This window comes from Bufo gargarizans, chromosome 2 (assembly GCF_014858855.1).
Source record: "Bufo gargarizans isolate SCDJY-AF-19 chromosome 2, ASM1485885v1, whole genome shotgun sequence".
Lineage (NCBI taxonomy): Eukaryota > Metazoa > Chordata > Amphibia > Anura > Bufonidae > Bufo > Bufo gargarizans.
This window is the reverse complement of record NC_058081.1, coordinates 31,559,689-31,586,645: the sequence shown is the minus strand read 5'-3', so window position 1 is coordinate 31,586,645 and position 26,957 is coordinate 31,559,689. Positions and strand designations below refer to the sequence as shown.

Here is a 26,957-nt window from a genome sequence, read left to right as displayed (position 1 = left end):
AAGAACACGCCTATATATTAGACCGCCTATTGACAATGAGTGTGATGCACAGTAAGTCTACATATAAAAGAACAAATTAAATGAGAAAAAGAAAGGTCCTCCAGCATGGTCGCACGCTGTTAAAATCCAAGTTTTCTTTGGTATACATTAAAAGTACAGGAACATGACTGAGCCATAACAGGTTGACACGTTTCGAAATCAAGTCTTAGTCATAACCATAACATTAGGGCTATGACTAATACTTGATGTTGAAATGCGTCAACCTGTTATGGCTCATGTTCCTGTACTTTTAATGTATACCGAATAAAACTAGGATTTTAACAGCGGACGACTGTGCTGGAGGATTTTTCTTTTTTTCATTGCAAGTTTCCTGGTCTGGGAGCTCCATGCATGTCACTTGCTAGCACTGGGTGAGCTGCTAAAAAAATTTGAGAACAGATTAAATATAAATGTCACAGCAAATGAACTAGGTAAACACGCCTATATATTAGACCGCCTGTTGAGACTAAGTTTTATGCACAGTAAGTCTATGTATAACAGAACAGATTAATTGTTAATGACAAAGTAGGTGAACTAGGTAAATGCTATATGACACTTTATACAGATACGTAGGTAGACGGTCCTTAATACCAATAGATTCACAGCCTGATGAATGTTTAAAAGAAAAAAAAAAAACTTTATTAAAGTCAGTTTAAAAGGAGGGCAAAAAGTCTATATGTCACAGTCTGTGACTATCAGGCAACCAGACCCAAAAATTGTGCAGAGAAGGAGTATAAATAAATCCTCTGTACACTTATTGGTCTGGACTAGAGACCTGACTTGCTAGCAAGTAGTTGCAAGTGGTAGCGTCTCCATGCTCTGGACACTACGCTGACAGACACAGCAAACCTTCTTCCCACAGCTCGCATTGATGTGCCATCCTGGATAAGCTGCACTACCTGAGTCACTTGTGTGGGTTCTAGACTCCGTCTCATGCTACCACTAGAGTGAAAGCACCGCCAGCATTCAAAAGTGACCAAAACATCAGCCAGGAAGCATAGGAACTGAGAAGTGATCTGTGGTCACCACCTGCAGAACCACTCCTTTATTGGGGGTGTCTTGCTAATTGCTATAATTTCCACCTGTTGTCTATCCAATTTGCACAACAGCATGTGAGATTGATTGTCACTCAGTGTTGCTTCCTAAGTGGACAGTTTGATTTCACAGAAGTGTGATTGACTTGGAGTTACATTGTGTTGTTTAAGTGTTCCCTTTATTTTTTGGAGCAGTGTATATTCAGTATACAGGACATCTGTGTCAGCTCGGTCAGTGGTCTTTTTTTGGGGTTGCTTATAGTACCAAACGTGTTTCGGAGCAACAAGCTCCATTCCCCATATTCTGTCTTTTATACCCCAACTTTTTTTCTTTGGATTTCACTAAAAGTTGGAATAGATTTCTATATGGATACATACAGTTGCAAGAAAAAGTATGTGAACCCTTTGGAATGATATGGATTTCTGCACAAATTGGTCATAAAATGTGATCTGGTCTTCATCTAAGTCTCAACAATAGACAATCACAGTCTGCTTAAACTAATAACACACAAAGAATTAAATGTTACCATGTTTTTATTGAACACACCATGTAAACATTCACAGTGCAGGTGGAAAAAGTATGTGAACCCCTAGACTAATGATATCTCCAAGAGCTAATTGGAATGAGGTGTCAGCCAACTGGAGTCCAATCAATGAGATGAGATTGGAGGTGTTGGGTACAGCTGACTGCAAGCGAATGGATATAGCTTTATATACTGGCCGCAGGCTATCTGAGAGGCTGGTCTGAACACTGTACTACATGACAGCGTATATATGTCCACAGAGACTTTATTAACGCAGCACGCTGTAAAATCATCTGGAGTAGTGAGGATATCACATAGTCGCTCCAGACATAGTGGTCTAGCGTATATGTGCTGGATACACTGATCTCAATCGCAGACCAAGGGTGCAGCACTCAGTAAAGTCAGTGCGATCAGCTAAACATAGCCTCACACGGCCAGGAATTAGCTGGATTTACCACACTTGAGCAATATATCCTATATGGTCACTTGCAACAAACATACTAGTGTCCATTCATAGTGTGAACCGTGTCCTAACATCCGGCTTGCAATTGATTAGCAACTACTTGCTAGCAAGTCAGGTCTCTAGTCCAGACCTATAATTGTACAGAGGATTTATTTATACTCCTTCTCTGCACAATTTTTGGGTCTGGTTGCCTGATGGTCACAGAATGTGACATATAGGCTTTTTGCCCTCCTTTTAAACGGACTTTAATAAAGTTTTAGTTTTTTGCTAAGGTAAATGCGCCTATATATTACAGTGAGTCTGCACAGTCCATGCAGTTTCCCTATGCTCTCCCTATAGTATGTACAAACTCTAACTACAATTTATCTAAACTTTCCCTGCATTGGTATAACGAGAGGTACTGAGGGCACCGTTCTCCCACCTGAAATAATGAGGAACCCAATCCTGGCCTCCTCCGACCATCCAGAGAGCGTGGTGCAAGGCTTGAACAGAGTTATAATAAAATGCGAGATAGACAGATCAGCCGCACTCACCATCCGTGTTCACATTTTTATTGCAGAGTACATTCCGGGGGCAGACTCACATGGAGCATCAATGAACAGCGACGGTGTGACCGCTTCTTCCGGCTGTTTGATACACTTTAGAAATCGCGTGCGCGCAGTTTTATAGCGTCATCTGGGGGAAGGTTCAACCGACCCATCACTTAGCAACCCTTGACGCTACAGCAACAGCGTGCACGCAAGACATAAGTACATGGATACAATTTAAAAACATCAATACCAAAGATATAGAAGATACAAAAAGTGACAGGAAAGATGTATCTGTCCTCTAATCTACCCAAAAATATATTTGTGAAGGTACAGTACATGAGACAGGTGTCACCATGGCGGTCCCAAAAATCTGCCTATACCACTGGTCATTAAAGAGAAACGTATTATTCTCCAAGACAAATAACAGTGACTCTTCTACAAATTTGCTGAATAAAGGATCCCTCCCTGAATGCTCAATAAGTTCAAGAACTGCGTTCACACACCCACATTGCGGAATCCGGGTGTAGAGACTGACCACATCTAGGGACACCAAACTCCAACCATCCTGCCACTGGAAATGCCAGGAGGAAGTCGTTGGTGTCACCCAGATATGTGGGGAATCTGAACAAAATAGGGTGCAGTAACCAATCCAGGTATCTCGACAAGGGTTCAGTCACTGACCCAACCCCCGACACTATAGGGCGTCCAGGGGGATGGGTCAGTGACTTATGCACCTTAGGTAGAAAATACCAGGAGGGTCTACTAGGAAAGGGGGGAACCAATTTATCAATGGTGGATCCATGGAGTACACCTGCCTCAATGTACCTTTGCAACAAGTCCACCAAACTGGACCTGATCTCAGGGATTGGATCCGAGGATAACTTCTCATTAGAGTTGAGCGAACACCTGGATGTTCGGGTTCGAGTAGTTCGGCTGAACTTCTCGGAAATGTTCGGGTTCGGTATCCGAACTCGACCCGAACCCCATTGAAGTCAATGGGGACCCGAACTTTTCGGCACTAAAAAGGCTGTAAAACAGCCCAGGAAAGGGCTAGAGGGCTGCAAAAGGCAGCAAAATGTAGGTAAATCCCCTGCAAACAAATGTGGATATGGAAATGAATCGAAATAAAAATAAAATAAATAAAAATTAACCAATATCAATTGGAGAGAGGTCCCATAGCAGAGAATCAGGCTTCATGTCACCCACCACTGGAACAGGCCACTGTCAGATATTTAGACCCCGGCACCCAGACAGAGGAGAGAGGTCCCATTGCAGAGAATCAGGCTTCATGTCATAGCAGAGAATCAGGCTTCACGTCACCCACCACTGGAACAGGCCATTGTCAGATATTTAGGCCCCGGCACCCAGACAGATGAGAGAGGTCCCATTACAGAGAATCAGGCTTCATGTCATAGCAGAGAATCAGGCTTCACGTCACCCACCACTGGAACAGGCCATTGTCAGATATTTAGGCCCCAGCACCCAGACAGAGGAGAGAGGTCCCATTGCAGAGAATCAGGCTTCATGTCATAGCAGAGAATCAGGCTTCATGTCACCCACCATTGGAACAGGCCATTGTCAGATATTTAGGCCCTGGCACCCAGACAGAAGAGAGAGGTCCCATAGCAGAAAATCATGCATGGGTGTGTCTGTTTCCAGGTGGAAAGTTGTGTGTGCAGCAGCTCCTGAGAACTTCCACCTTGTTAAGGCCCCAGGGAGATTTTTCAACACCTTAATCCCCTGGGAGGGACCAGTCTGGTGGGGAGATTTTCCACCTTTCTCCCCAGCCCAGGCCCTGCCTCTCCCTAGCGAGCTGGTAGGGGCCTGGGCTATGTGCTCAGGCAAGGCCCAGGATCCTGCTTCCCGGGGTAGGCCGGCGGGAGGTAGGGGAGGCGAGTTACCGGCCTTTGCTCCATCTTCCACTCCGGGGGTCAGAAGATTAAGCAGGGGTCATGGGGAAGTGTCCCCTGCGGCCCCCAGGGGCGAAGCCGTGAACATCGCCGGCAAGTTCAGGAGGGTGGACGATAACCCTCCTAAAGGTATGCGGGGTGCTCCTGGAGGTTGGTCGGGTTTGGTGGAGGCCGACTGGCGTACTATGAAGCCCAGGGAGTCGGTGGTCCAATATAGCTCCCGTATTGCAGCCCACCTCCGGGAGTACGAAGAAGCTGGTAAGGCCTTAAACAAACTCCAGCATGATATAAAGGAGAAAAGGCAAAAAGCTAACAGGGCCTCTAGGGTGAAAAGGCCTGAAATAGCGGCGAAAATAAGGACCCTGAAGGTTGACATAAGGGAGATGGGGGATAAGAGGGCTGACATACTGAGAAATAGTGGCCCATTTGAGGAAAAATTGAAGAATGAAAAGAGATTCGCAGAGATGAACCTGAAAAAGGTTTCCTCAGATGAGGATGAGACCATAGTGAGCCTGGGGGGACAGTCTGCGGGGCCGGCGGATTCTGGGATCCGGCCCGAGCAGGTCCGTCTCCCCCCCACTAGCTCAGATGAGAGAGAGCGGCGAGAGCAGTGGGGTAGGGGGACAGCTAATGGAACAGATGCGTTTCCTAGAGTCCCCCTGGGCTCATGTAGACGGGCTCGTTTTTGGGGATGAATTGTTGGTGGATGAACCTGCAAAAAAGAAAAAGAGACAGAAACAAAAATAAGCAAAGAAGAAACAAAAAGAGGCAAGCAAAGAAGTGAACTGGGTGTATGTGTCCTATCCGGTGCCCTCTGGACCGGCTGCAAAGTCGGCTCAGGGGGCTAACCCCACTATCCCCCCTAGACAGGTTTCTACAGTGGAACCAGAGCGTGGGAGTGGGGAGAATAGAGAGAATGTAGCAAAAAGTAATTTAATCCGTGAGAAAAAGATGGCGTCGGACGCCGACCTTGTTTGCAGTAGCGGCAAGGTGGGAGTGGTTGAAAAGCCGCACAAGCTGGTGCCGATAGCGAGAGGAGAGGGGGCGTGGCTGCATCTGGTGTGGCCCCACCCACCGCCGCTGCCTCCACCGGGATGCTAGATAAATGTTTGGTGGCGGTGCGGCGGTGTGGCGATTTGGTCGCCGCTCCTCCTGCCTTGGATGGTGGTGTGGTCCTTGCTTCCTCTGCCCCCGTTGGACCCCATGCGCCTGTGTCTCCCGCCGCCCCCTCCGCCTGTGTTAGTGCATCGGTGGTGGAGGGGGGCGGGGCCAGGGCGGGGGGACATCTGCGGTCGCGCCTCTAGGTGTACCTGGAGGCGTGTCTGTGGGCGGGGGGGCGGGGTCCATTCGTCCGTCACCATGTGCGGGGTGGCGGGTGCCGGGGGTCCTGCTGCTTCCTTCTCTGCCCCTGCCTCTTCTGCTGCTCATGCGCTCTTTGCTCCTTCCCCTGCTGGTGTCATTTTGCCGGCAGCGGGGGGGGCCTGGGCGGTGGGGGACTCTGCGGACATGCCCCTGGGAGTCCCTGGGGGCGTGTCCATGGGCGGGGATGGGGGCTCCTGCGGCCGTGGCTGCTGCCTTGTGTTGGGCTGGCATGGCTGGGGGCAGTAGTGCCACAGGGCGCCTGCTCCAGCCAAATCCTCTGGGGAAGGGGAGCCCCAGTGAAGCTGTTATAGATATAAGCAATGCAGAAGGACGTTGTGTGGACATTAAAGTAAATAAAGCAAAAAAAGTTGCAAAGACTGTACATAGGGTGTACAGGGCGGTGGACGTCGCCGCGTCCTCTCTGTCCTCCTCAGAAGAGGGGGGGATGGGGAGGATAGTGGCAGAGGTCGCAGTCCACCGTGAAAATGCCTATGAAGCCGAGGATGTGGTGGTAGGGACCACTGAGGCGGAGGCGGATGTGTATAAAAAGAAAAATGTTAATGTCATTGCCCCAGCTGGCCCAGCTGTGTGTTTGGGGGCAGGTGAAAATTCAGGGGTCGTTCGGGGTCCTGGTGGGGGGGTGGATGCGGGGGTTGGTCCTGCTGCTGGAAAAGTGGCGGGCCCCCCCTTACGTGCCCCCCCAGGGGGATCCGGTGCGACACTTGTGACAGGTACGGGGGGGGGGGGCGGTTCTGCTACCCCTTCTGCGTCCGTGGCGCCTGGCAGAAGTTATGCCAGTGTGGCTGCAGCTGTAGGGGGGAGGGGCTGACTTCTTTGGCTTCCTCGCTCTCAAGGTCTGGTAATGGTGACTTGCAGCGGCGACTGCTGGAGGCCCTCAAAAAGGGGGAGAGCCCCTTTTCCGTAGAGGGGAAGAAGGTGGAATGTTCATTCTGGTTCAACAGACATGGCGTTCGGACCTTCCGAGAACAGAAGGGGGCGAGACCACCTGGTCTTCACCCACAACCGGCCCTGGAGCCAGACGGAATGTGGTCTGTCTCAAGTGGAGTAGCGATGAAGCTTGCCCTACTAGAAAGAGGGTAGTGGAGCTCCTGCTTGGGATGGGTTTCAGGGCAACTGACATCTTTGCCTTGATCCATCCTTTTGGCTCCAAAGAGTTTGACATCAGCTTTGTCCGGCCGGAGGGGCTTGAGCTCTTCTGGTCCGGATATGAGCTGGTGAAGAACATGCCGGACTGGCGTGGTTTCGTTGCAAAAGCGATAACCCGCCAGAGTGAGGTCAAGAGAGTGACGTAACAAGTCGCTCTCTTGTATTGACATCATGACCTGGCTGGGAAGGTACGGAGAGGTCCAGGGAATACCAGCTAAAAACCTGGACGAGTTTGGCATTTGGTCGGGTGCCTGGACGTTTAATATCAAGCTTAAGCGTCTGGGTAGTACAGTTTCCCACATTCCATCATCTGCCTTTATCGGCCGAGACAGGATCTTGGTTTTCTACAGGGGGCAGCCTAAGCTCTGTCACAAGTGCGGCAGCCCCACACACTTCAGCGCCAGCTGCCAAGTGCAGATGTGCGCGTTGTATGGGGGGACAGGTCATCTCGCTGTCCTCTCTCTGAGGCCAATGCGGCCCGAGCTCATGCAGGAGCGGGCCGGGAGGTCCCTTCGGCTGAGGCGGGTACTGGCAAAGGCAGTGGAGTTAGGGGGTCAGTGAGGAACCGGAACAACCCGTCCCGGCAGAGGCGGAGAGAGAGGCGTCAGGCGGAGAGGGGGGGTGATGCCCGCTCCTTCCCAAACGACTGCCCCTCCTGAATCTGAGACCCTAGGGGGCAGAGAGCTGGAGGAAGAGATTGAGAGACTGGATCGGGCTGAAGAGACTCTGTCCTCGCACTACGAAAGTTCTGCAGAGGGTAGTGGGGCAGAGTCCCAAAGTAGACGGAAACGGCGTACTAAAAAAAGATCTAGCCCGACCAAAGTTGCCAGGGAAGGTGTAAAAGGCTCCCCTCTGGAGCTCTCCAACCGGTACCTCATCTTGGATGAGACCTCTGCCTCCTCTGCTGAGGAGGAGGTTGAAGGTGAGGGGCCGGGGGCGAAGGAGGGAGGGCCTTCAGGGGGACCCCTGCCCCCCTCTGGTGGGGATGCAAGGTCCTCAGGAGGGGTGGCAAAAATCGGGCCCTGAGACTGAGAAAGCCAGGAGTGGTGCGCAGAGGGAGGTGGTGGTAGCAGAGATGGATACCACTATCTCCCTCAAGAGAGGTCGTGCTGCTCTAGAAGGATGGGAAGGATGGGAAGAAGGCCGTCTAATTTAACTACTCTTTATGGCGGTACCCGCTCTGCTGACTCTGGCGACCATTAATGTCGCCAGCATTAAGTCGGATGCGGCTCGTTTCACAGCCTTTGATTTTCTCAGCCGTGTTGAAGCTGACATTTTGTTTTTGCAAGAGACAGGCTGCCAGATTTGGCAGCGATTTATAAAGCCAAGAGGGAGTGGAGACCAGGGCCCTCCTACTGGTCTCTTGCGGCTGAGCCGTATAGCGGAGTGGCGGTCTTTTTTACCGCACCGGTAGAATGCCGACGAGTAATTGAATTAGAAATTTTTGGAGGTGTTTGACCTTGGATGTCCTCATGAAGGGACAGGAACTGCGCCTGATTTATATCTACGGGCCCCAGTCCAGGTGGGACAGGAAATGTCTCTTAATGAGGATTAAGCCTTTCCTTTTTACAAGCCGGCAGGTGGTTTTTGGTGGGGACTTTAATACTGTCACAAGGCCCCAAGACAGGTGAGGCACCAGAAACCGGCTGACTTATGATAGTATTTTTCTGAATAGAGTAGCTAGTGAGGCTCGTCTGGAGGATGTCCACATTAGGCATACCCCAGGCCACGGAGGTTTCACTTTCTATGGAGGTAGTCAGATCAGGTCTAGAATAGATAGGTTTTTTTTGAAGGAGGAGGCTACCTTCTCGCCCTTAAGGGTTGTGGAGGTGGAATTCTCCAATCACTGTTTGATTATGTTTTCTCTGAATATTTCAGAATCCCCCCAAATGGGAAGAGGTTATTGGAAGCTGAATTCGGGTGTCTTAGAGGAAGCAGAGGTGAGACAATCCTTTGAGGACTTCCTTCAGAGTCAGGTACCTTTACTGGATCTCTGTGATACTAAGTCAGAGTGGTGGGAGATATTCAAAGATCGGGCTGCAAAGTTCTTCTGCCGGCTTTCGAGCCTCGGGTCCCTGGACAGGTACCGCCTGTATCAGGGTCTGAGGAGGAAACTCGAGCATCTGGTCTCGACTGGTGGTAGCCGCGAGGATATCTCCAGGGTGAAATCTTTGCTCAAGAGGTGCCAGTATGATAGGCACACATCTTTACTTTTTGAGAGGGACTTCGGGAGGTACCGCTTGCCCGACACCTACAGAAATTGTAAGATGTCAGTGAAGAGTAAGTTAATAACAGGACTGGTCGATAGTACAGGATCTCTGAGCAGGTCCAGATCAGGGATCCTGGAAGTCGTTAGATCCTTTTACTCGTGCCTCTTGGGGAGGAGGGATCTGGATCGGGACAGGATGTCGGCTTTCCTGGCTGGGGTCATCCCTGAGTCAGGAGCTCACCTCTCTTTTGACGGTTTGGTAGAAGAGATCAGGAAGCAGGAAGTTATCCTGGCGGTGGAAGGGTTAGCTCTGAAGAAGTCGCCAGGCCCGGATGGCTTAACATCCGAGTTTTATAAGGCCTTTAAGGACTCTTTATGTCCCCTCTTGACTGAGGTATTCAATGAGTGCTTATCTTCGGGCACTCTGCCTCGGTCAATGAGGAGGTCAGCTCTGATCCTTCTATCAAAGGGTAAAGATCCGAGCCGTATTGAGAACTGGCGTCCCATAGCACTTCTTAATACGGACAGAAAGATTCTGGCCAAGATACTTTTTAATATTCTGGTAAAATTTGCACCCCAACTCCTTTCGGTGGCTCAGCATTGCTCAGTTCCAGGCCGCAGCACTTTTAGTGCTGTACTCGGTGTCCGAGAGGCAGTGGAACAGAGTAGAGCGGGCTACTGGAGGGGGTACATGCTGTCCTTAGATCAAGCAAAGGCGTTTGATCGGGTGAACCATGAGTACCTCTGGTCGGTCCTTCTGAAGTATGGCCTGCCGGGGGGGGGGGGGGGGGTTTGTCGATTGGTTAAAGATCTTGTATGCAGGGGCAGAGAGTTTCCCGCTTGTGAACGGTTGGTCTGGCTTCTCTTTTGAGGTTGGGTCTGGCGTCCGCCAGGGTTTTCCTTTGAGCCCGCTTTTCTACGTGTTCGCGATTGATCCTTTTCTTAAGCGGATCGATCGTGGACCGTTGGCGGGAGTCGGGATGGATCGGGCGGCACCGGAAGCCACTCTGAGGGTAGTAGCGTACGCTGACGATGTCACCATTTTCGTATCCTCGAGAGGGGAGGCGGAATACGTGATGTCTGAAGTGGATCGCTACTCGGAGGCATCCGGGTCCATGATCAATCGGGATAAGTGTAAGAGTCTCTGGCTGGGAGGGGGTGATCCAGTTTTTGATCTCCCGGACACCCTCCCAGGGCCCAAGTCGTCAGCCAAAGTCCTAGGCATCCATTTTGGCCATGGGGACTATCCCACTCAAAATTGGGACGACAGGCTTAAGATCGCCGCTCAGAAGGTCGACCAGTGGAAGGGTTGGTCTTTGACCCTCAGGGAAAGGGTAAACCTGATCAAGGTCTACTTACTCCCTTTGCTTATCTATTTGGGTAGCGTGTGTATCTTGCCAGAGCCTCTCTGGACTCGGGTTTATAGTCTGTTCTTCCAGCTCTTATGGGGGAATAGACTGAACCTGATCAAGAGAGAAGTGACTTACCGCACGAGGAGACTAGGGGGGTTATCTATGGTCAACCCCGTGGTGTTTCTTGTAAACACCTTTGTTAAAGCGAATCTGGCGAACCTCTGGATGGAGAGGGCTTCTCCGTGGGTAGTCTCCTGCCGAGGCTGGTTTTGGCCTTTCTTCCAGGAATGGGAGACAGGAGGGCAAGTGAAGGACTTACGTACGCCTCACGGATATCTTCTGACTTACGTCACCCCGATTCTGAAGGTGATCCGCCGGTGGTGTCTGGAGGTGAGGGAGATCAGGACTCTGTCAAGGAGGTCCCTTGATGAGAGGGTCTTGTTGTCCCACTTCCAGAAGCCCCTGGCCCTCAGGGATTGCCCAAGCCGGGATCTAGACAAGGGGTTACAGTTGCTAAATTCTGCAAGGATCCCCTTGAAGTTTTGGGACTTGGTTTGGCGCTGCTTTCACGGGAGGCTGTATGTGAGGGACAACTTGAAGTACAGGAACTCTGATGAAAGGGGTTGTCCCTGGGAGGAGTGTGGCTCCATACTGGAAAGTATGGATCACTTCCTGCTTCAGTGTCCCTTTAATAAAGAGGTATACCAACGGGAAGGAGCTTCCATTGGCTGGCCTAGGCTAGCCAGCCTCTCCTACGCGGAGTGGGCCTATGGAGTGCTCAGAGACATTGGTAGAAGGGACCTGTACACATGTTTTTTAGTTAGTATAGTGGTTAGGTTCTACACGTGGAATGCACGGTGCTTAGTTTCAACGCAGCAGAAAGTCCTCCCAGTGGACGAGGTATGTAGGAACATTCTGGGTGACCTGGTGAAGGTGCGTTCTTTGGAGTATGAGAGACTGGGCACCAGTAGGGCCTCTCTCCTCTGGAGAGGCTTTGCTTTTAGCGTGCCCTAGCCTAGTCATACGTTTCCTGGTGGTGGGCTGACGCTTTCACTGTAGATTTTTGTTTTGTGGGATGTTGAGCTTTGAAGAAAGGCTTACAGAGACCGAGCTTTGGCCTTCGGGTAGTTCTGTGTATTAGAATATTTTGAAGTGTGTGTTAAGTAGTTATGTTGTTTATGTTGTTTTAGGATAGGATGAGTTGGGGCTAGTTAGGTTGGGTGGGTGAGGGAAGGGGTCTTTTATTTGTGCTTTTATGTGTTTTAGGTGTGTTTTGAAGTGGGGAGGCCTGCATCTAGCCCTGGACTATGCGGACATGGGAGGACATAGGGCGAGGGGCTAGATGTGGGTGGTGGAGGTAGGGCTGGCCTCGGACTATGTGGACACGAAAGAGACGTGAGGCGGAGGTCAGCCTTGGGTGATGGGTGAAGGGCGATGGAGTAGGTAGTGGGGGTTAGGGCTAGATTAGGGAGGTAAAAAATAGGTTTGTTTTGCTTTATGTGATATATTAGTGATATATTAGTAAAAAGGTAATATTTAAAAAAAAATATAAAAAATTGGTGATGGGGAAAAAAATAAATACATTTTTGTTTTGTTTTGTATTATTAGCATTATTATTATCATTATTGTTATTGTTTTATAAGCAAAAAGTCTTATTTGTGTTTTTTTATTGACAAGTAGTCAAGTTTTTCTTTTTGGATTTTACAGCTGAACCGGCTAAGTAAGTTTCATTTCTCTTTTAGCATTTGTATATAGTTTGTATATAGTTTTTATAGGGTATTGGCATGAATGTGAGTATGAGTGAGGCTGGGCCAGCTGAGAAGCTGTTCTGTTTGTTTCTTGTTTGTAAAGTTTTGTATTTTTCTAATAAAAAAGAGTTCTGATAGCAGAGAATCAGGCTTCATGTCATAGCAGAGAATCAGGCTTCATGTCATAGCAGAGAATCAGGCTTCATGTCACCCAACACTGGAACAGGCCACTTTCAGATATTTTTAGGCCCCGGCACCCAGACAGAGGAGAGAGGTCCCATAGCAGAGAATCAGGCTTCATGTAATAGCAGAGAATCAGGCTTCACGACACCCACCATTGGAACAGGCCATTGTCAGATATTTAGGCCCCGGCACCAAGACAGAAAAGACAGGGTCCCATAGCAGAGAATCAGGCTTCATGTCATAGCAGAGAATCAGGCTTCATGTCACCCACCACTGGAACAGGCCACTGTCAGATATTTTTAGGCCCCGGCACCCAGACAGAGGAGAGAGGTCCCATAGCAGAGAATCAGGCTTCATGTCATAGCAGAGAATCAGACTTCATGTTACCCACCACTGGAACAGGCCATTGTCAGATATTTCTAGGCCCTGGCACCCAGACAGAGGAGAGAGGTCCCATAGCAGGGATTCAGGCTTCATGTCATAGCAGAGAATCAGGCTTCATGTCACCCAACGGACTTTTAAAATGAGACCGCGGGGCCTTTAATTGGCATGTAGGGCAGGATTTGCAGTATTCGTCTATTTCTTTATAACACCCCGGCCAATAGAACCTTTGAAATATTCGTTTGCGGGTTTTATCTGTACCTAGATGACCCCCTAACACATGAGTATGAGCCATTTCTAGGACCAGTTTCCTATAGGGCCCGGGAACCACCAACTGTTCTACCACCTCATTGTGAGCTTTGGTAACCCGATACAAGAGGTCATTGTGCATTTCAAAATACGGATACCTGTGGTCAGCATCCGGCTCTTGGGGAACACCATTTAGAACAGTCACATTTGCTAAAGTCCCTTTTAGAGTGGGGTCTTGCACCTGGGCCGTCCCAAAATTCCCTTGTGGGATATCCAGAACGGATATGGTCTGTTCAGATTCTACGGCCTCACTCTCGTCTCCCACCAAGACAGATAGCGGAAATCCCTCAACTACCTCAGCTGGTTCCCTAGGCATAGCCTGGTTTGTGATTTCCTCAACATGAGATACATCATAAGCAGGTGCAAACTTTACTTGTTTGGGTGACATTTTACCCCACAGTTCCCAAAACAACGGAAGATCCCGCCCTATTATCATGGCATGCAATAAGTTCTTCACCATGCCCACCGTATGCAATACAGTCCCATATTCAGTGGCTATGGTGACCTGAGCAACTGGATAGTTCTTAACATCCCCATGCACACACATCACCCCCATGCCCTGTCCAGGTGCCGGCAATACGGGAACAAGATTTTCTCTAACAAGTGTCACCAGGCATCCTGAGTCTAGTAGTGCAGTCACAGGGCTAGCATTGACAGTCACCTGGCACATATGAGGCCTGGTTGCCTGGTACTGGATGGCACTGCAGGTGGGATGGGCAAACAGGGAGCACCGTCGTGCCATGTCACAATCCATACGTTCATTTGTCATGGGACAGTGAGCTGCAATGTGCCCCAGGTTATGACACCTCCAACAAACAAGACGGGGGGGTGGAGGTCTAGAACCAGTCTCTGGTGATGCTTTTTTAGTTTCCACGGGCACTTGTCCCCGCTCTCCCCTGGGTTTAAACCCCCTCCTACTGGGTTCCACATAAACCTTGGGGTTGCCGGGCGTTATTTTTATTTTCTCAGCTCCTGCAAGGAGGTTCTCCGCTGCAGTGTACCTCTCAACCAGGTTTATCAGCTGGTCAGCATTCTGGGGATCTCCCTGGGCCACCCAGCGTTGTACTGGCCCAGGAAGAGAGTGCAGGTAATGATCCATTACCACTTTTTCCACCATCTGCTCTGGGGACGATGACTCTGGTTGCAACCACTTCCGTACCAAGTGGAACAGATCAAACATCTGTGACCTCGGTGGTTTGTCCTGGCAAAAGATCCACTGTTGTACCTGCTGGGCCTGGAGTGCAGGACTGACTCCCATGCGAGCCAGTATTTCCGCTTTTAATTTGCGGTAGTCTCTCGAATCCTGCAAGGTCAGGTCATAGTACGCTTTCTGCGGCTCCCCAGTCAAATATGGAGCCAGCACCTCAGCCCACTGATCCACAGGCAGTTTCTCCCTGTCTGCAATACGTTCAAAGACACTTGAATAAGCCTCCACGTCGTCCTCATTTGTCATTCTCTGTAAAGCCGACTGCACAGTTTTCCGAACCCCTCCTGAAGCTTGCCCAGCCATATGCACCACTTGAGGTGCTGTCACAGCGTCTCTGAGGGCCGCAATTTGCTCAGTCAACAGGCGGTTAGTCTCGTGTTGCTGTGCATTAGCCTGCCGTTGAGCCTGTAAAGCCTCCTCCATTTCAACAGATTCTTGTTGCAATCCTGCTGCTGCCTTAACCCACGACATTCACCACTGACAGGTTTTCATGTCGTTGCTCCTAGCAACCATTTGCCTGCATCCTCCACCATATGTGAGACGGGACCACTCAAACAGTCTCTTTTCAGGGTTTTATTCGGCACACAGTACGGTACAGGCTTGCTTTCTTCAAATAACAGAACAGTCCAAATAAAATAACAACACACAGTGATACAGGCTCCTCACCAGCTGCAGTCTTCTCCCAGCAAATCCTCACTGCCAAGAAGTTTGGTTCAGTAGTCTTCCTCTCAGACCACCATCCACACCCTGCTCTCCGGCAGAGTGTCCTTTTTAAAACCACCATCGCACCTGTGTGTGTGGTGGTAACACTCGAGATGGAGTATGGGAGTGACCTTCCCACCCAAGCTCTTCAGTCACTCCTAAATCCCGGACCCAAATTCCAGCTACCACCAACTCAGTGATCTACCACCACTGGTCACTACTTACCTCCGGGATTTACATCACTGAGCGTAGCAGCCTCCGTGACACATACCTACCATCCATGATGTCACCCACTGCATGCTTACACATGGTTATAAGGTAAAATAATAGCATTCTGAATACAGAATGTATAGTACAATAGTGCTGGAGGGGTTAAAAAAAAATAATAATAATAATTTAACTCACCTTAATCCACTTGTTCGTGCACCATGGACCATGTGATGAGTGCAGTGACGTCAGCACAGGTCCTTTTCCTCACAGATGAAGACAGAAGAGATGCCGGCTGCGCGAACAAGTGGATTAAGGTGAGTTAATTAATTAATTTATTTTTTTAACCCCTCCAGCCCTATTTTACTTAGCATTCTGTATTCAGAATGCCATTATTTTACCTTATAACCATGTTGTAAGGGAAAATAATACAATCTTCACAACCTTGGACCCAAACCTGAACTTCTGTGAAGAAGTTTGGGTCTGGGTACCACATTCAGTTTTTATCACGTGCGTGCAAAAAACATTGCACCCGTGCGATAAAACTGAACAACGGAATGCAATTGCAGTCAAAACTGACTGCAATTACGTATCTAGTCGCGTGGGTTTGTCGCAATGCACCCAGGACGCATCCGGACCCAAAACGTGACGCCCGTCTGAAAAAGGCCTATAAGAATCCCTATCAGCTTCGGCTGAATGAACGCTGTGCAGATCGTGACAACCAATGATAAAAGGTTGCCCCGATCTGTTTGCTAGTTCTCCATCTTTCCATGGATGTATAGAACATTTCCAAGGCTGTGGCACATGCCCTGGAGCTGTTCTATACAAGCAGCCATATTTGAAATGAGGTGGCCGAGGACGTTAGCAACTGCCATAGAAGAGCGGTGGTCGGGGACCTGAGCTAATGCGCACACGGGATCTGTGCACTCGCTCCCGTGATACCAGAAGGTCGGCTTATGCTTGTTATGCGCTAGGCGGCCACCGCTGCAACATGGCAATGGTGGCCGTAATCCCTAGAAACGAGCAGTGCATGAAAAGGAACACATTTGGGGATACTAGGGACCAGAGCCATTATTGAAAAGGAACATATATTAGTAAGTTACTCATATTAACTTTATACACATAATAAGTTCATCTTGATGAGGTGAGACAACGCCTTTAACCACTGTCCATAGTGCTTTCCACATCTGTACCTATGCTCAGCTCACAGTGACATGGCGGAGACCAGGTTGGATGAGGCTTTTATAGGGCTGTGACAGCACAGGGGATGGCTATTTGCTTATTGGCTTGATGCACAGCATTATGGGTCATATCATGTTCCCGGGCTTCTTACTTTCACTTTGTAACACATTTAGCTGCCATTTTAGGAAAAATAAATTATTTGTAAGGCCTCTTTCACACTTGCGTTGTCCGGATCCGGCGTGTACTCCACTTGCCAGAATTACACGCCGGATCCGGAAAAACGCGGATCCGTCTTCAAAATGCGTTCAGTGTTACTATGGCACCCAGGACGCTATTAAAGTCCTGGTTGCCATAGTAGGAGCGGGGAGCGGGGGAGCGGTATACTTACAGTCCGCGCGGCTCTGGGGCGCTCCAGAGTGACGTCAGAGCGCCCCATGCGCATGGATGACGTGCCATGCGATCACGTCATCCATGCGCGTGGGGCGCCCTGACGTCACTCTGGAGCGCCCCGGGAGCCGCACGGACGGTAAGTATACTGCTCCCCCGCTCCCCACTACACTTTACCATGGCTGCCAGGACTTTAGCGTCCTGGCAGCCATGGTAACCATTGAGAAAAAGCTAAACGTCGGATCCGGCAATGCGCCGAAACGACGTTTAGCTTAAGGCCGGATCTGGATCAATGCCTTTCAATGGGCATTAATTCCGGATCCGGCCTTGCGGCAAGTCTTCAGGATTTTTGGCCGGAGAAAAAAGCGCAGCATGCTGCGGTATTTTCTCCGGCCAAAAAACGTTCCGTTCCGGAACTGAAGACATCCTGATGCATCCTGAACGTATTTCTCTCCATTCAGAATGCATTAGGATAAAACTGATCAGGATTCTTCCGGCATAGAGCCCCGACGACGGAACTCTATGCCGGAAGAAAAGAACGCAAGTGTGAAAGAGCCCTTACCACGAAGCGCAAAGAAAATTCGGATTCATGGCAAATTTTATTTTTTCGTTTCTCTTCGATTCACTCAATGCTAAAGATGACCATTCATGAAAGATGAATGACTGAGAAGTAAGCGCTCTCAGTAGAGATGAGCACATTTTTGAAAACTTTGATTTGGCTGCTTTGCTGAATTTCACAAAGAAGTTTGCTTTGTGACGAATTACTTTGTCACGAAACGCATTTCTTTGTGAGAAGCGGAAGCAATGACAGGGATTGCGCCTCCCCTCATCATTGAACCCCTCAGGTGCTGGATTCAGTGATGATTGCTGAATCTGGAGATGACCCTTGAGGGCTGTTAGGGGTTAATCTGTTAAAAAAAAATGACATCTTGCTGGAAAATCCAGCCATCATACGTCACTGCGCACAAGATTTTGACCGGGATCTTCAATCAAGATGGCCGTGGAGGACTCTTCGCACATAATTGTATGAGGTAAGTATAATTTTTTTCAGTTTTACTGCCATTTTAGGAAAATTGATTTGTTACCACTTTGTAAATTTCGATTCACTCAACACTAGTTTGCAGGTTGATTGACTCGTCTTTCCCATTTTTATGACTGTAATGTGGTTGACTTGCCTTCAGCCTAATGTTTTGATAGTTGTAGAGAATGGCCCGTATCTCTACTTGTTCATTTCTCACCACAGAATATGGAAGCTTCAGATCAATGAAGAAGTCCTTCCTCACCTCAATATTGTGAGGTTTAGACACACAGATACCTGCCAAGAAAATGTTAGAGAGAATGTAAAATTCCATGTGATTGATTACAAATTTAGTCGAGTAAAATGTACATATTATTACTCTAAATCTTGTCATGCAGACAGGATGTGAACCCATTGATTTCTGTGACCCAGACACTGTGTACTGTTCGCCTCTGTATGTCATATTTTTGTTGATATCGCGGACAAGGATAAGCATTGTTACAATGGATCCACAAAAACACGGATGCAACACAGACGTCACATGGACCCATATTTTTTGCGGATCCATATTTTGCAATACACATATGGTCGTGTCAATTAGAGATGAGTGAATTAAAAAAACAATTGCGCCACAGACAGCCTTTATAGTGGTGTAGAACACTGTGCCTTGCAGTAACACGCATAGGGAGTCTGCTGTGGTAGTGAAATAATACTGTGAGTCCGTATGACATGCAGATGACAGGCGTCGCTCATAGAATCACTGCACACTTCACTTACTTGGGCAGTTACTGGGCCAAAACTGACCAAATAACTGAAGTACAGTATGAATTCAGCCTTACAGGTCAATGTTAGCTCCAAAAAGAAGCGCACTCTTTTTACAAGGTCGTCAGCTGATTCCACATAGATGTCTACAGAACCTGTTCTAGTAAACACTTATACAAGTAGAGCCCCCCCCGACACAGTGGAGAGGGTATCAGCAGTAAGTTGGTGTGGACGTCACTGATAATTTTATAATTTTGCATTTCCTCTGAACTAGAGATGGCCTTGCGGTTCACCCGGCGGTCGTTTCTCGGCGAACTTTGCGTGTTCGCTATTCTCCAAACATGCAAACATATGGTGAAATTTGTGCCCGCCATATTCTTTTACATTATGAAGAACTTTGACGCATGACACATCCATCAGGTGGTACAGGACAGCTAATTGAGACATTTCAGCACATGGACACACCCCCTACCTTATAAATAAACCTGATCTGGCCGCCATTTTACATTCAGTGTTTTGCCAGTGTAGGGAGAGGTTGCTGTGTGGAGCAGGGACAGGCTGTTAGGGACACCAAACGCTAGCTAATAGGGCCACAAAAGTCCTTTTAAGGACTGGTATAGGTGTGCTATCGATAGGTGTGACACACTGAGGGGTGCGATATACTTATAATATACTTTTATAATGAGACAAAAACTAAATAGATCTATATAGTGATCACCTGGAAGTCAGGGGCTAGAGGCTTACTAGGGCCATTTTTATATAGGGTAAGGTTCCGGGTAGGGTTGCTCTTATCAGGGCGGGTGGTCTGTGGTTAGGCTATCAGGGCCAGAATAGCACCCCCTGTAGGGCAATATCAGGGACAGTTCTTTGCCCACCCTGTCCTTCAATACCACATCATCATCTAGCCCAGGGATAGATGGTTTTTGCTTTCCCTCCGGGATTCATGGATGTGCACTGGAACCCCCCGGATTGTGGTAGGACATATGGTTTCTGATTTAGTGCCGCCAAGCACTTGTTATTGCCTACCACATCTATGCTTTTTGCCTAACCACCTCTGGACCGCCTAACGCAAGATTGCGGTCCGGAGGCGGCCCTGTTATTCCTCCTTGACCCTCGGGCGCGTCATCTCATGAGTGGCGAGATGACGCGCATAGCCATCATGCGCATTCGCATTGCGGGCTGGCAAAAGTCGCAGGGGGAGTTCGTCACCAGCCTGCTAGCCAATGAACATCGCTGGCAGGCTGGTGATTTAAAAAAAAAAGAATCACAAGCCATATAACTCATTATATTTATAAATATAATGTGTTAAATGGCTTCTGTGCTCCTCTGCTGGTCCTTTTCGTCGGTTGGTCCCAGCAGAGGAGCACAGATCACTGTAAGTACACAAACAACACACAATTAGCCCCAGATCACCCCCCCATCACCCCAATTAACCCCTTGATCACCCCTGTCAATCACCTAGTGAAAGGGAAAAAAGTGATCCGTGTTCACTGGTATTGACGGTTAGGTTTTAAGGTTAATTTAGGCCCCTTTGTTAGGTAGTTAGCGGCGGCTAGCGCCCAGCCCACCCCACCGCAGTCACTGATTCGCTGATTAGCGTATCGCTAATCAGCATTGGTACTTTTATAGTATCTGTAAGTGATCAGAACTGATCACAGTCAGATCTATAATAGTATTAGTATCACCTTAGCTCGCCCTCCACCCAAAACGCAGTGTTTGCCCGATCAGGCCTGATCTGTCGCCCACACGTGCGTTCACCCACGCCCGCCCCACCGCAGTGACAAAATTTTATTTATTTTTTATCACCTCACAATCACTTTACAAGCGTTGCGGCGATAAAAAAAAAAATCTGTTTTGATATTTTTTATCAACCGCAGCAGCTTCCGATACTTCGCTAGCCTCCCATTTGTAAGACAGGCTTGCTTTTTTTCTTAGGTAGTCTCAGGGAATACCCCCTAAATTTAGTTGACCAAATGGCAAGTAAGGGGTATTCTTCTGAAGAGGCCTACAGGCTTCTGACCCAGTCGGATGAGGAATGGGAACCCTCATCTGACGAATCCAGCGGGTCAGAATACGAACCTGTAGAAAGCAGGGGCAGTCTGACCCAAAGTTCGGACGATGAGGTTGAGGTCCCTGATACCACCAGGCGTACCCGGCCCCGTGTTGCTAGACCACAGGTTGCGCAGGATCCGCTTCAAGGGCAGCAGAGTGGGGCTGGCGCTGTCGGATTACGTGGTGAGGCATACACCAGAAGCGCAGCCCATCCTGGACCTAGTACCAGCACTGCTGTAGAACATGGTGAAATGGCGAGCACCAGAAGGGCAGTTGAAGCTGTTACGGTGGCACGTGCATTAGTTCCCCCGTCGCAGCCACCGCACAGACAGGCCCGTAGAGCCCCTAGAGTCCTTGAGGTGCTGGCAAACCCTGATTGGCAGCCCCCAACTTCACCCGCACCAGTAGTTCCCCCTTTCACAGCCCAGTCTGGAGTTCAGGTTGACACAGCTCAGATAGTATTGGCACTGGGGTTTTTTGAGCTGTTCTTGACTGCAGAGCTCTTGGACTTAGTCGTAGGCAGAAACAAATCGGTATGCCACTCAATTTGTAGCCGCCAACCCGGGAAGCTTTTATGCCCAGTCTTTCCAGTGGAAACCCGTCAAAGTTTCCGAATTTAAAACTTTTCTGGGCCTTCTCCTCAACATGGGCCTTGACAAAAAAGCATGAATTACGGTCATATTGGTCCACAAACCCAATTCATCACATGCCCATGTTCTCTGCTGCCATGTCCAGGACACGATTTGAGACCATCCTGCGTTTCTTGCACTTTAGTGACAACAGCACCTCTCCTCCCAGAGGCCACTCAGCTTTTGACTGGCTCCACAAAATTTGGCCCCTCATAGACCACCTTAACACCAAATTTGCAGATTTGTATACCCCTGAGCAAAACATCTGCATAGACGAGTCCCTGATACATTTTACCGGGCGCCTTGGCTTCAAACAATACATCCCAAGCAAGCGCGCCCGGTATGGGGTCAAATTGTATAAGCTCTGTGAAAGGGCCACAGGCTATGCGCACAAATTTTGAGTCTATGAGGGTAAAGATCAGGCCCTGGAGCCGGTCGGTTGCCCTGACTACCTGGGGAGCAGTGGGAAGACAGTCTGGGACTTGGTGTCACCCTTATTTGGCAAGGGGTACCATCTTTATGTGGACAATTTCTACACAAGTGTGCCCCCTTTCAGGCATTTGTTTATAGAACAGATTGGCTGCTGTGGCACCGCGCAACCTAGTCGCCGGGGCTTCCCCCAACGGTTCGTTACCACCCGTCTTGCAAGGGGGGAGAGGGCTGCCTTGTGCAACGAAGAACTGCTTGCGGTGAAATGGAGAGACAAGCGTGACGTTTACATGCTCTCCTCCATTCACGCAGACACGACAATACAAATTGAACGAGCAACCAGTGTCATTAAAAATCCCCTCTCGGTCCACGACTATAATTTGCTCATGGGAGGGGTGGACTTCAATGACCAGATGTTGGCTCCTTATTTACTCTCCCGCTGCACCAGACGCTGGTATAAGAGGGTGTCTGTATATTTAATTCAATTGGCTATGTACAATAGTTTTGTTCTCTACAGTAAGGCTGGGAGAACAGGATCTTTCCTCAAATTTCAGGAAGAGATCATTTCCCCAATGTTGTTGCTGGTACCTCAACCTAAGCGCCACCCTGAAAAAGATGTTGTGTCTGTAGCAGGAGTGGAATAAGGCATGACACCCGCTATTTCTGTCCTGACTGCCCTGCCCACCCTGCCCTATCCTTAGGGGAGTGTTTCTGGAAGTAGCACACACAGGTACACTATTAGCATAGGGATTGCGTCACACAGAACAGGCACACAGGGCTCTTAGGGCCCTTTCACTCACAGCTGCCGCAAACCTCTCCTTTCACCTGGGACAAAGTGCATAATGTACTTCGCCACATCTCTGGGCGATTTGCGCTTTGCACATTGTCCCATGGGGAAGGAGAGGATTGCCCTATAAAGGAAAAAAAATCAAAACAAAAAAAATCACCGGTAAGCAAAAAAGTTAATGTGGTTTGGGTGTATTTTTACATATACCCATGCTGGGTGAGAGAAATATCTCTCTAAAAGTCAACCACATTGCCCAACTTCTCCTGAGTACGGCGATACCACATGTGTGACACTTTTTTGCAGCCTAGGTGGGCAAAGGGGCCCAAATTCTAAAGAGCACCTTTAGGATTTCACAGGGCATTTTTTACACATTTGGATTTCAAACTACTTCTCACGCCCCTAAAATGCCAGGGCAGTATAAATACCCTATAAGTGACCCCATTTTGGAAAGAAGACACCCCAAGGTATTTCGTGAGGGGCATGGCGAGTTCCTCAAATTTTTATTTTTTGGGCACAAGTTAGCGGAAAAAGTTTTTTTTTGTTGTTTTTTTCTTACAAAGTCTCATATTCCACTAACTTGTAAAAAAAAAAAAAACTTTACATAAACTTGCCATGATTATACCTTGGGGTGTCTTCTTTCCAAAATGGGGTCACTTGTGGGGTATTTATATCATAATTTTCCGCTAACTTGTGACAAAACATAAAAACTTTTATGAACTCACTATGCCCATCAGCGAATACCTTAGGGTGTCTACTTTCCGAAATGGGGTCATTTGTGGGGTGTTTCTACTGTCTGGGCATGACAGGTGCTCAGAAAGTCAGAGCTGCTTCAAAATGCGGAAATTTACATTTTTGTACCATAGTTTGTAAACGCTATAACTTTTGCGCAAACCAATAAATATACACTTATTGCATTTTTAAAAAAATCAAAGACATGTAGAATAAATTTAGAGAAAAATTTATATTGAAATGTAGTTTTATTAGAAAAATTTTACAACTGAAAGTGAAAAATTTCATTTTTTTGCAAAAAATTCGGTAAATTTTGATTAATAACAAAAAAAGTAAAAATGTCAGCAGCAATGAAATGCCACCAAATGAAATCTCTTTTAGTGAGAGGAAAAGGAGGTAAAATTCATTTGGGTTGTAAATTGTATGACCGAGCAATAAACCGTGAAAGTAGTGTAGTGCAGAATTGTAAAAAGTGGTCTGGTCATTAAGGGGGTTTAAGTTAGGGGAGCTGAGGTGGTTAAAGGGCTTCTGTCACCCCCAAAACTCATTTTTGCTGGTAGCCGCCACATCCTCCTTTAAAAAAAAACGCCCCCTCCTCCTGCTGATTGACAGGGCCAGTGAGCGATCTTCTCCTCTGGTTGGCCTGTCTGCAATTCAAATCCCGCGCCTGCACCTCATTCGGTGCAGGCGCTCTGAGAGAAGGACGCTCGCTTCCTCAGCACTTCCTCAGTGAGCCTGCGCAGATTACGTTTTATCTTTATGTATATTCTAATGGATTGCCTTCCTCGTACAATGTTATAATATACTTTCTATGTTAGACAGTATATTATAGTGCATTTGTATTGTGTGGCAGTTGTGTGCTGTTCTGCTGCGATACTGCAGGTATATAGAGGGACAAGCGTTATTGGAACAAATCATTTCTACTGGTGTGATATACCAGTCGCCCCCTAAAAAAACTGATTGAAGCGGGGTGTTATATACAGATATACTTTCTTTATAGTGCATTTAGGGACTGTATAGTGCATTTGCACATGCGCGTACGAGAAAATTATATTGCCGATATTTCGCATTGAAAAAATAAATAAATGGAGATTGCAAATTCGAATAATACATCTGGTATGTCACTGTCCATGTTGTGGGACTATTTGTGCACTTCTAGTAATTATTTCTTGGCTGCAAATATGAGCTGAAGGTTTTTCAGGTTCGCCTGCCATTAAAATGAATGGGACCCGCCGAAAACTTGTGGTTCGCGAACATTTTATCGCGTTCGCGAACCGTCCCGGCAGATGTTCGTCCATCACTAGTCAGAACAATAACCCACAAAAAACTGTTCCTTTCTGGGTAGCATCTTCTTTAAATGTGTGAGCATTAGGTCAGTAATCCATCAGTATTGCTAATGCTCAAAAAAAGCAGGTGTGGGTCCAAAACAGAGATGACATGTGAAATAAATATTTGCAAGTCTTCTGTGTTTTGTACCTACTCCTGCTTTTGGCTACCAAATCACAAGCCAATTCTGATAGGACCATACAGGCATTACAGCTACTGCACAGTCAGGATCCAATGTTTGTCTCATTTTACCTTCATTATGACAGATCAGAGGAAGGGTCAAATAAATGATGATGTCAGCCAAGCCAAAAAGGCTAAATAGTGGCCCAGTTGCCATCTCAAAGGGCCTGAGCAAACGGCAGGTGTTATGCATGAGCTGCCACTGGCTGACATCGAAGTTACACAGTGGAGTACTTCTGTCCGCTTGGATCATCAGGAAATCTTTGATGGCCTTTCTCTGGTCGTACAGTCGGTCCAACATATGGAGGGTGGAAAGCATATCAGGGTGGAAACGTTGCATATCAGCGTATGTTGGGGGATGCCGTTCTGCTGCTACAGCTCAAGAAGGGTGTGCTTTACAATGTACGAGTGGCTGAATTGCATGCAAAGTTTACTGGCTATTTTTAGGAGGTCTTGCAGATGGGTGGAAGACTTCAGGAATCGCTTGACAACCACATTGGAAATGTGTGCCATGCAGGGCGCATGCCTCAGCCCTCCTTGACGCAGCGCCGACACAATGTTCTTCCCATTGTCGGTCATCATGGTTCCAATTTTCTGTTTTTGCGGAGAAAGCCAGGATTTTATTTACTGCTGAAGGACATGGAGCAGTTCCTCCCCTGTGTGATTCCATTCGCCCAGGCAAATGAGGTGCAGAACAGCGTGACACCGCCATGCCCTGCACATGTGATATGCTGGAGGGGCACTGTGCATTGTCCCTGCAGTGGAGGCTGAGGACACAGTGGAGGATGAGGAGGCAGAGGCGGACATTGTCCCTGGACCGAAGGCATGGCAACGTGGAGGCGGAAGTTGCTGGTGTGGCTGTGCAGAAACCACAGTGGGCCGTAAAGAACATGTACTGTCCCTGAAAGTAGTTACAGTTTTACATGTCGGCGCTGCAGTGCACCTTGGCAGACACTGACAGGCTCAAGGACTGACGGCTTGGGACTCTCCACCTCGGCTCGACACAAGCCATCAGTTCTCTGAAAGGTGCAGTACTAGCAACTTGAACAGGAGCACATTCAGCTTCTGCGCCGTTGGATGAGTGCACGCATACTGTTGTCTCTTGGCAATCACTTCGGTGATCGATTGCTGACGAAATGCGTGACGAGGAGTAGGAGGAGGAGCAGGAGCATCAGCACCGGCAGATGATGTGAACGACAGACAGCTCCCTTCCGCTGAGGTGGTGGATACTTGACTGCCAGAAACTGGCTGCGTGCCAGTAGGTGATGCAGCATTTGCTGCGGCAGGCTGGACCACCACATCGGAGCCACGGTTCTCCCAGGCCACTTTAGGGCGACGCTGCATATGTTCACGCAGGGCTATAGTGCCTACATTAGCATCCTGGCCACGTTTCACCCTCTGCCCACATATTCTACATACGGCCACGTTCACATCCGCCGAGTAGGTGATTTTACCCCAACACTACGCACTGAATGACTGCTACCATCGCTGCCTCCTTGAGACCCTGCACCTACGTCCCGGGCAGGTAGGCTCCCGCCAAGTGGGTGGTCTACCACAGGCACGCTTAGCTCCGGACTTCCCACTGCTGCCACCCTGCTGACTCCGGGCCATGCTAGCGACTTGCTCGCTCCGCTGCTGGCTCACAGGCAAGCTGCCACCCTCTTCTCCCGATGATGATAAAGCCCCTACATCACCCGGCTCCCAAGTGCGAACAGCTACATCATCATCATCGAGTACTATCTGCACGTCACTGATGTCCTCCTCAACTGTTTCTGGGTCAGGAGCCTGACCATTCTCAACACCAGCTACCACGCCACTCTCCTCATCAATACTTGCCTGCCTATCTTGGCTGGGCAGTAGCTGCTGACCGACCTCTAGTAGCTTTTCTTCGCTGAAAAGCGGAGTTGAGCCTACAGCATATAATACTTCTCACGGTGAGGGAACAGAAAAGGACAGAGGCAGTTTGAGGACAGGTGAGGGCAGAGGGCCTGCTCCCAGGCCATACCAACTAAGGGTTGTGTTTTACGAACCTACTGAGCCTTCGCTGGGGGTGTCTGATGTCACTTGCATTTAAGTCGAAGATCGAGTCTACCATTCAAGAACCGCTGGGTTGCTGGTCACGACTCGACCGCTAGATGACACTAGGAGC

General features: G+C 48.6%; 1 protein-coding gene across 1 annotated transcript in view; it reads right to left on the bottom strand.

Annotated features, from left to right (window-relative positions):
• Nucleotides 1–26,957, bottom strand: part of LOC122925556 (venom factor-like) — a 482,939-nt gene that overhangs the window by 207,464 nt on the left and 248,518 nt on the right. Inside the window, exon 29 of the mRNA XM_044276914.1 lies at nucleotides 18,072–18,211. Coding sequence (XP_044132849.1) covers nucleotides 18,072–18,211 — 140 coding nt within the window. The remainder of the gene's footprint in view (nucleotides 1–18,071; nucleotides 18,212–26,957) is intronic.